The sequence below is a fragment of the Poecilia latipinna genome, unplaced genomic scaffold (genome assembly GCF_001443285.1).
Source record: "Poecilia latipinna isolate Pla-1442-1.1 unplaced genomic scaffold, P_latipinna-1.0 Scaffold1156, whole genome shotgun sequence".
In the NCBI taxonomy this organism is placed as follows: domain Eukaryota; kingdom Metazoa; phylum Chordata; class Actinopteri; order Cyprinodontiformes; family Poeciliidae; genus Poecilia; species Poecilia latipinna.
Window position 1 is genome coordinate 73,207 of NW_015113772.1, and position 10,285 is coordinate 83,491.

Sequence of the window (10,285 nt, forward strand, 5' to 3'; positions counted from 1 at the left end):
TTTGTGCAGTTTTATAATTGTAATTGGAGGAAGTGAACAAAGCTGTTCAGTCAGTGTTATTTCCAAACATTAATTTAATATTAACAGCTGTCTACTTCAGCTCGGCATTTCTCTTGTCGCAGCAGAGGATGGTTGTTTACAGCGCAGGCAATTTCCGGTAAGCTTCATAGTGTCGAGATGGCACATTACATACGTCACAGCCAAACACTAGTCATTGGGTAAAATTTAAAACTTCAACAGAGTCTACAGCTCCAGGATTGTTTCTCGAGAGTCCAGGTTCCCTGCATGAACAAGGGGCTGGTTTTTACCATGGCTGCCTGAAAGCCAAATGTCCCTAAAGTTTTGTGAGCAGTGTATTTAAAGTGACACTTAGATTGAACATAAAAGTAGCTCAGTGCGCCAGGTTGACAACAACGGAGTGACTATGTTAACATTCATCCACCTATCAGTCCTGAACAGAGCAGCACTGGACCAGAACACCAGCCAGATTCAGCTGACCTTCACACAACCTATCAGAAAGCAGAGGAGGAAGGTGACCAGGTGGCCAAAGATGAGACTGACCTCACCTCCACCCCTGAGAAAGCTCTCTCCAAGCTTGCCCCGCCTTTACTCGCCCAGCTTCGCACGGAGAATGCAGACTCATTCGACATGGAAGAGGTATGGGGATTTCCTGTGTTCCTCCTACCTTCCTCATACTGCTTTTTTTTTTTTTTTTTTGTCATTCAAAGGGTAACCTCTTCCCACGCACAGGTGGCCCAATGACATCACTTAGGCCTTTTACCAGACCATCTTATTTTCATCTGCTCTCCTGTGGTCACTCAACTAAGCCTGCAAAGCTACTCTCCCAGGCAAATGAATGCAAATAAAGGCAAAATTGCCTTCTTACACAACAACTGAGCTAAAGTGAAAGCAGGGTTTTCAGATCACCACTGGGACTGAGATAATTACTGTCCATCTGTAGAAGAAAAATCAGCTGATTAATTCTGTTTTCTGACCAGAAAAGAATGATACAATATGTGCAAGCATGTTGAGTCAGTGTATATCTGTATTTGTTCAGTAATTAAGACATTCTTTATTGTTTATTTTGCTTTCAAATATCCCTCGCCTGTTTAGATTCAGACTAATGACGATGAAGCCCTGCCATCCAGAACATCCAGAATCACAGGTTGGTTCTCGCACATTCATTCTGAGCTTACATAATTAGTTTGTCTCTTTTATTTTTAGCTATAATGCTTTTCTCTTTGTATAAAGTATTCATACTAATTGGTATTTTGAATATTTCATATTTTAAATGCTTGTTACTTGGAGCTTTATTTTTAAAACGTATATTAGGTCTAGTTTTTGCCTGAATTGATTAATATAAAACATTCCCTTTTAACCTGTGTTTTATTACTTTTAATCTAAAATTGACTGTAAAAAGAAGATAAGCATATCTTAAAAGCCCAACAATATAAATATGTGACTTAAAATGCCATGTTTGCGAATGTAGCAAATTCTGGCCTGAGAACCCATAAAGCTTGATGAATTAGCATTTTTCCAATAAACTGCAATATCATAAATGTTTTCCTGTTTCCCGTTTCCTTTAGATGCTTTCAAGGACAGATTGTCCTGTGTCCTAGTGTCTCTGTACTGCTTTCATTATTCATAGCTCTACACTGCCACCTGCAGGTTGGAGTACAACAGAGATAATATGTATTCCTTTTTTTCCTTAGACCTGTCAAGGACTGTTAGTCAGCAGTCTGACAGCAGTGGCTTTGCTGAGGAGCCTTCTGGTGACTCCAGCAGCTACCTTAAGGTTGGTTTAACTTTTATTTGGACTTTGTTCTTCTCTTCACTCTGTACCTCTATATCAGTGTTGTTTTAGCTGTTTCCTTGCTTCAGCCCAGGTGATTTCAGTTAACAGGTGTTTGTTGAACTGCAGTCAGCTGAATGAGGTGCATTAAAGCAGGGAAACGTATGAAACATGCAGGGCACTGTGCCTTGAGGACCAGGGTTGGGAAGCACTGCTCTACATAGAGCTGCAGTAAAAGATTGCTTACACTCTGAACAATAGCTACCGTATTTTCCGGACTATGGAGCGCACCTTACTATAAGCCGCACCTACACATTTTTAGAAGGGGGGTGGGGGAGATGGAAATGCACATATAAGCCGCACAAGGTTATAAGCCGCTGGTATCTCCACAGCTCTCGGTTTTCACAAGGACGCAGCCCTGCGTCTCCAAAGCCGAACCATGGTTTTGTTCACGCCTACCTTACGTGCAGCGGCTCTATTTCCCTCCTGTACTACCAGATCGATCAACTTAAAAAGCTGCATCATATGAGTTTGAAAACATTTCTTCGCCGTGCCTGCTGCTAGCATGTGCTTGTTCTAAATGAAAATTAGCACTTTCTTCTTTGATTTCAAATTTTGACTTCTAATGATTCACTTCCTGCTAAAGCGCCCCCTGGTGGTTGAAGAAAAATCCACAGAAAAGCCGCATCGGGCTTTTGAGCCGCATGGTTCAAAGCGTGGGGGGAAAAGTAGCGGCTTATAGTCAGAAAAATACGGTAGTATAATCATCTTAAAGTTAATACACACAATCAAATGCAGTGCCAAACAAAGGTATATTTTTACATCTTACAAAAATTCAGCCACAATTTCCTTTTTTTTTTCTTTCTTTTTTTTTCATTTGATGGCGGTTTTATCTATAGACCAACACATCACATGTCATTTTGAATTAGATGTAAAATAATTGGTGGTTTTTATGGTATTTTAAAGCTATATTTTAACATTGTCAGAAAGGATGGCATGCGTTTCTTTTTATTAGCTCTCTTTATTCTGGTACCTCTAAATGAGTTTATCAAATTGTAGTGTTCTCAGTTTGAACTGCGCTGTTGTGTGAAGGCCTCAGAGCATCGAGGAACACAGCGGACGGAGAAAAATGTTAAAGAAGTTTAAAGCAGGAGTAGGTTGTAAACAATATCTAAGTGAAAATAGTTTGGCAGGGCTACAAATCTACCTAGACATGCCGTTCCACGTCAGGCCAGGAGATCAATAATCAGAGAAGCAGCTTAGAGATTAATGGTAACTCTGGAGGAGCTGCAGAGATCCTGCTGGTGGAAGAACTTCAGCTATATTCTACTTTTTGTTGGTGTGAAATCCACTAGGTGGTTATAAGGTGAGAAAATATGACAGTGTGAATGTATTGTCAAGGAAATGTATACTCAGAGAAGGTTCGAGGATTTATTTATGTCCATTTCTGTATGTATAAGGTAAAAAAAAAAACTCCCTGCAACGTTTCATCAAGCCATATGTGAGTGTAAAGATTTTGTTCAAAATCTGCAACACTACTGTGAATGCTTATTAATCCAGTTTCACACAGACAGCAGTAAGCTTTTAATTCTTTGTCGCATATGTGCCAAACTGCTTGTCTTAACATGTTGAGAGCAAAGCTGAAGGCTGACGGGTGCAGTCCGTCCAGTTTGTGGTAAAATGCAAGTAAAAGAGAAACAGTCAGTCTTGCATCATTTGAACCTTCACACGACATCTTTTGGTATTCATTATCTAAACTAAAGTTGTTTACTGAAAGAAAGTGTCAACTTGTCGATGAAACAATCAATACAGTTTCAAAATATGTAATCGATTGACGTTTATTCACTTCATGATCTCTACTATTCTATACTGGCATCACCCTGATGTAGAGTTTCAAAGTACAGGATCTATTGTGGGTGGGAAGCTTTTGTTTTTGTTTTGTTTTTTGGCTTGCTTTGTGGCGCAGCCAGTAGGCTCTGGACAACTTAGTCAGAAGTGTTAAATCTTAGTTAAATAAACACATAATTTTGTCCTGACCTTGGCACAGTGGAACCCAATCTGTATGTCTTCAATTCTGAACCATGCAACTACCATAGTTTAAGGACCTAATGTAATAAATGCAACATATTATTTAAACAATATTTCCTTAGTAGTAATATGAGATATCTTTAAGGGTCCTAAAACGTGCGAATGGCTGAGACTCTACACCAAAAAAGCACGGACCCCATGATGGGTATGCTTTGATTTAGCAGACTTAAACATATTTAAAATTGAAATGGCTCCAGAAACTGATAAGTCGGACACTCATGAACAACTCTAGACTGGATCCTGGTACACTGATGCCTCAGCCTTTAGAGGATGATCTGATCAAGTTATGCAGCAGTACAACAGGACATTTGAATCAAAGGATCATTAGAGTTGCTGAGAAGAGATGAAAACAAAATCGATCAAAAAGGATATTTCTATTTAAAGAAAACGTTGCCTGCTTTACCTCACTCCTCTCTAAAATCTTTTAATAAATTGGAGATGCGTTTATAGTTACCAAGGACAGAGGGTTTAACTTGACCTTTTTTCTAGAGGCGGGTGAATGATTTATGAGATAGACTGGGCCTTGACATGAGACCAGTGACGCAGTAATTACTGTAGACACACAGGAACAGATTGATTAAAAGACATTCTTGAACACCAAATCAGGAGAGTTTCTCTTCGCAGTCAAGAATAATTAACATTACTACATTAACTACATTTTTATATGTCAAATTGTAGAAATGTGAGGGTGCAACTTCAGTCTAGCAATAAAGAACTTTTTTTTTTTTCTGTTACGTTGACATACTGTTGAATGTTATTGTACTGGGATCCAAGTACCTCTTTCAGCAGATGTCTAAAGTATGAATTTTATGTGTTCCTAACTAGGTGCAGGAGAGTTGTGACAGCTGTGACAGTGAGACCACTGTGACGTCACACCCATCACAAGACGTAGCCACACCTCAGCCGCTTGATCAGCCTGCGTTTGAGCTTCTGGGTGGCAGAGAGGAGGAGGCAGGCTCCTCCGCTCCTTCCAAGGAACAGAGTGGTACTTCCATGGAAGAGGCGGCGCACGAAGAGAGTTTGTTGCAGGTTCCACGGTACGCAGTTCACCACCTTCCCACGAGCAGACTCGCAGGGGAAGGGGAGCAACTGGATATTAAGGACAGAACTGATCCAGACACGGAACCACAACCAGATCAAACCCAGAGTACGTCTGCTTATGAGCAAGAACCACAACCAGTTGTGGGAAACACTGAAAATCAGCTGACTTCAGAAGAACAGCCACAGCACACTGAGCCCCTGACTGTGATCGATGCAGAAGGAGCCACAGAGAGAGCCGAGGAAAAGACTGATTCTGCTCTCTCCGCACCAACGTCTCCGGTTCTTAGGGCACTGAGTAGAGCCAAACAGAACCAGCTCAGGATGTTGGGCCAGCACAAGAGCATCCAGATCGACAACCCGTCCCAAGCCCCCAGAGGAATAATAGGTAGACGTGGTTTGATCCCCATGCAAAGGTCGTCCTCCTTGCCTTTGTCCCTCCTCTCACCTTCTAAAGTCGTGTCCTCTGTCAGGATCCAGTTCGGTCAAGGCCAAGCGTTCTGTACCCCACCCAGGTACTCCATTAAATACGTTCAGGAAGACGGAGAGCAAAAGGAATACGAGGAGAAAGAGGAAGAGGAGCAAAGCAACTGTGTGTCCACTTTGATCATAAACCCTGGCTCTAAAGAAAACCCACCGCACGCCATTCCTCCTAAAGCCATCCCTCGCCATCTGATGCGGTCGTCTTATTCTCTGCAAAGCTCCAGTCCTCCCCCTGACGGCTCTCCAGACCAGGACCATTCCTGGACCACCCAGAGTGTTCCCGATCTGTCATCCAGTAATCATGAACTCAACCCCTTCCAGCTGAACACCAACCAAAACCAGCAAAGTGCTGGTTCTGGGCGCATGATGTTCCCAAGACACAATGCTCCAATGCTGGGCTCAGAGCCCAACCTTTTCCCCAGTCCTGCTACTTACCCTTATCCTCCTTACCACTATGCCAGTCCTCCTTATGGTTTTAATCATCACAGCCCTCCAGTGCATCACTATTCCAGTCTAACCAGTCTGCACCAGCCTGCAACCCCCCCAGTCCCGCCGCACGGCAGCCTCATCAACTTGCATCAGCCTTACTCCTCCTCAGCTCCACACTTCGATCTGGGTTGCTTACCTCCTGGAACTCCTCCGATGCACCTACCAGAACACTCACTCAGCCATCCACTGCCTTTCCCTGCTGCTCCTCCGGCGCACCAGTTTGGTTTCCCTTACTACGGTACACACGGGTACACACACCTTCACCCCGGGCTCCCTCCTGCTGCAGCCCCAGGTTCAGGACGAAGCCCGTCCAGCACCGAGATGCAGCTGAGGAAGGTTCTGCACGAGATCAGGGGAACGGTTCAGAGTCTCAGTCAGGTTGGTCCTCCTCAGTCATCGACTGTTTGTCTAAAGAATAACTTGGTTCCTGTTCCTAATTTTAGAGGTACAATAGTGTCACATTACAGCCATGGGTTGTACATTTACCAATCGTAGCTTTCTCTCCTCTTATATCATATTAGCTTGTTGTCTTTTTTCTCATTAACTTTATTTCCTCCCCCAGAGCCGGATCAGTTCTCCTGATTTGTTTGGTGAGCTCAGATCAGCTGCAACCAGCCAGCAGGTATATTTTATGTCTCTTTTTCTTAAAAAAAACAACAAAAAAACAAGGAAAATAAATGGCTTTCTGTGAATTAGATCATCTAAGGCAAGAATTGTCAATTACAGGGAAACTATGAGAATACTTTAAGGTGTGAATCTTTGCTTTCAGTCTGTGGCAGAGTTCCAGCAGAAGAGACGCAGTCTGAACATGTTCCGCAATCAGATGATGGACCTGGAGCTGTCGATCATGCGCCAGCAGGCCGTTGTTTACAAGCACCTGAGTCCTGCTGACAGGTGACGCTCAGAAACAAACACGGAAGTAACCTGGCTGTTTCCTTCTGTTCATGACTTTTTTTTTTTTTTTTTTTTTTTTTTTTTTTGTTGTTTTGCAGGATCGAGGCAGAGCAGCTTCAGTCGCTGAGGTCACAGGTCAGAGAGGAACTCCAGGAGCTGGAGCAACAGCTGGAGGACAGACTGATGGAGCTGACGCCGCACTCGAACTTCAGAGTAAGAACATGTGTACAGAAGTTTAATAAACATATGTTACACATTCTAAACTGGACCTGAGATGGTTTGTGTCCACAAACATCATATGCATATCTTGTTTTTCTCAGGGTCTTCATAGAGAGGGCAGTGTAGACAGCCTGTCCACTGCCTCTGCACTGAGAGCCATGGAGCCGGTCAGCACACAAAATAACTCTCAATCCCTGATATGAAGACAAAAACATTTTGTGCTTGACTATTCTGCATCTTCTGTCTGATTTCCTGTCTGTCCAGGTGTCAGACCTCCTCAGAGAGCAGTTCTTCCTCCAATCAGAGCTGTGCTACGGCGGCCGCGGCCCCTCCAGCGTCCCCTCCACCCGCTCGCCCAGTCCGGTCAGAAGGGAGGGAGACGATGGCAAGCAGAGTCAAGGAGTGTACCGTGCATCAATCAACATAACCCCGGCCCCGCCTGCTCGGCCTAACGCACACACCAAGGAGGCGGAGGAGGGTCAGAGAGACGGTGAAGAGGTAGAGAGAGAAAAAGGAGAAGAACATGAGGCACCGGAGAGGGAAGGAGAGGCCGGGAAATTTAGACCCGACAACTTTCAACAGCTTATTAGAGAGGTAAAAGTGATAGCTTGGAACGATTGGAGTTTTTCTTGGATGGCAGTTCCACAGTTTCACCATTTCTGCTTCTTTTTTTTTCTTTCTTCTAGATCCGAGAGAGCGTGGCCCAGGAGGTCCGACGGGAGATCTACAACGAGCTGCTAGCTGCTGCGTCTCCACAGGGCTCGACCTTTTCTGCCCGGCAACAGCCCATGTAGCCCGGCAGAACGGCGCCCGCCCGCCAGCCTTAGCAACCGGGACCTGAACAAAAACCACTGCCTGTCTTTAACACTGTACACCCGAGTAACACTGTGCGACACTATGTGCTTGTGACACTGTATGTTGGTAACACTGATGAGCCATCTGTGAAAAACCCTGCTGCAGATGGGGGAGGCTTCCACTTTCTTGGTGCATCATTGAAAATTTCTCAACTTCTCACCTCTTTTTCTTCTTCTTCTTCTTCTTTATGTATAAAAGAGCTGTAGTCAGCATCCCTGACAATTCAGCTACCACTACTGCCACTAATACCACTGCATCTAGAATCACCACTAAGGACAGCATCTTGTACCGTAATAGCAACGCAATACTTCCTATTTTCTTTCAGTTGCATCCATTTTAAAGATCTGTCTCCTATATCTGTGCCTCTAGCCAAGCAGTTTAATGTTAATTTAACTTTAACATGTTTTTCCTCAACCTGTTTGTTTTTTTTATGATTAGTCATTAGCTCCTTAGATTCCATATCCAGTTCATACAATCATATTTATGTTTATTTACCACCAAATAAAACAGCAGTTGGAAAATAAATCGGATCTTACTGAAATTCCTGTCGAGGTAGAGGCAGAAATTATTCAGACAGTTGTTGAATAACCTAAAGGAGAACACGAGCTATGAATTGAGTCTTTACCATCTCTAACATCTCTTAACATCTTCTTAAATTGTCTTAATGGACATTTTTGTGTAAGTTTGCTTTGTTCAGTCTTTCTCAGACTCGCTGTGAGCGTTTTTGTATTCCCCCCCTCATTCCATGCACATTTCACCTTAGGAAAACCAGTTTTGGACAGTTTTATTGAGAAATTTGATGCATAATCATCCTCATCGCCGTCACCCTCATCATGCTTCTTGCTTCAGTCGCCACCTTTAAGTCACCCTATGCAACACACTGTTGCTTCAGCCAGTTTATGGTCACAAGATGAAAAGGGATACGTCTATGAACTGATGAGCAGAAAATAAACATTCCATTCTGATTCTGACATTTTTTTCTGCACCATCAAAAAAAAAAAAAAAATCAACATCAACCTGCATTAAATTTCCTGAAAGATGCTCAGTTGGGCAATTTGAAGCCCATGGTTTGCGGGATAAAGAAAGTGGTCTGCGTGCGTTGCCGGGAGGTGCTGAGGGTTAAAGGTCAGAGGTTTTGGTAGGTTGAAGTGATGAGGATGACTATGTGTCGACTGCCTTCTTCAGCTTTTGCTGCGTTAGCATGTTGGTTCCACTTGGATGAAAAATGCGTGCAATAATGTGAACACATTGAATATGTTTTGAGTTTTTGTTTTTGTTTTTATTTTTTAGGTTTTTGTTGGCAAACATTTCAGAGGCCTCTAATACAGAAAACTCCACAGAACCAGCAGAACCACTTGATGACATTATGTTCAATACTACCTTGTTTTTTTTTTCTTTAAAGCTTGTGTGGTGCCTCACGAGTTTTTGAACAGTCGGTGAATTTAGAAAGACGGTCTGTACATATGTAAGTTGAATGTGATTGGCTGAGGGAACTGTCAATAGGAGGCCTCTAACTTTTTTTTTTTTTTCCTCATCTTATTTGGACAATATCTGTACAAATCTGTGCGCAAGATTGCATTTGTTTGCTGAGAGCAGAGCTGTGTTGGTAGAATTTGTGTAAACTTTAAAGTGAAGCTTAAACTAGCTTACTATTTCAAAACTGAGTTCTCAGTCACATTTACAATGGTTCTACAGCATGTTAAGCTGGCTCAGGTGTTATCATGGGACCTTAATGCATTCTTCCAGGAATGTGAACGTGTCAACTTTTTCAGCCTGCAGCTATGTTCACAAACAGATCTGCTGGGGAAACACTGCTTATTACAATGAGATCAAGAATCCACTCTTAATCACACTTTTCTGTCTGAATGTTGGTGGTTATAAATTTCTGTCCATGTCTACTAATAATAATGATGATGATGTGTATTTTGTATTGTGTCCTAAGTCTGATGTAGGGAGGGGTCACTGTAGAGATAATAATAAAGATGTATTTATTTTCAGTACAAACACGTGTGAGAGTGCTTGCATTTTACCTTTTACTTTACTGTGTTAATGAATTTAATTTGTTTTTATTAACAAAATTATTTGTTGGACACGTCGACTTACATCTATAATGTCGTGTTTTATTTATGCAGAAAATGAGTCTTAAATGGACCTTGTAAATTAAAATAAAATAGAATAAGTCAAGTAAAACTAGAAAATTAGCATTTTTGTCCAAAAACTGCATTGTGGTTGCTGTAATTAAATGAAAAACAGAAATGAAGCAGAAATCTTGAAACAACTTTAACTGTTAAAATAAGCAGAAGTATTAAACCAATTTAAATTTTAACAGAAACCTGTTAAAATCTAAGAAGTAAGAATTCAAACTGGTTAGTCGCATGTAATAAAAGACGAAGAAATAATTGAACTGAAAGCTGCAACATCTTGTAA

General features: G+C 42.1%; 1 protein-coding gene across 2 annotated transcripts in view; it reads left to right on the forward strand.

Annotated features, from left to right (window-relative positions):
• The window catches only part of itprid2 (ITPR interacting domain containing 2), a 44,819-nt gene extending 34,960 nt beyond the window's left edge, over window positions 1-9,859 (forward strand). Inside the window, exons 13-22 of one of the 2 annotated variants that reach the window (XM_015053037.1) lie at window positions 450-657; window positions 1,114-1,165; window positions 1,713-1,795; window positions 4,706-6,268; window positions 6,453-6,512; window positions 6,660-6,784; window positions 6,883-7,009; window positions 7,105-7,170; window positions 7,268-7,597; window positions 7,690-9,859. In XM_015053037.1, the coding sequence (XP_014908523.1) occupies window positions 450-657; window positions 1,114-1,165; window positions 1,713-1,795; window positions 4,706-6,268; window positions 6,453-6,512; window positions 6,660-6,784; window positions 6,883-7,009; window positions 7,105-7,170; window positions 7,268-7,597; window positions 7,690-7,797 (2,722 nt within the window). In that variant the 3' untranslated portion in view covers window positions 7,798-9,859. The remainder of the gene's footprint in view (window positions 1-449; window positions 658-1,113; window positions 1,166-1,712; window positions 1,796-4,705; window positions 6,269-6,452; window positions 6,513-6,659; window positions 6,785-6,882; window positions 7,010-7,104; window positions 7,171-7,267; window positions 7,598-7,689) is intronic. The other variant, XM_015053039.1, reaches the window with a different exon arrangement.
• The last annotated feature ends 426 nt before the right edge of the window (window positions 9,860-10,285 follow it).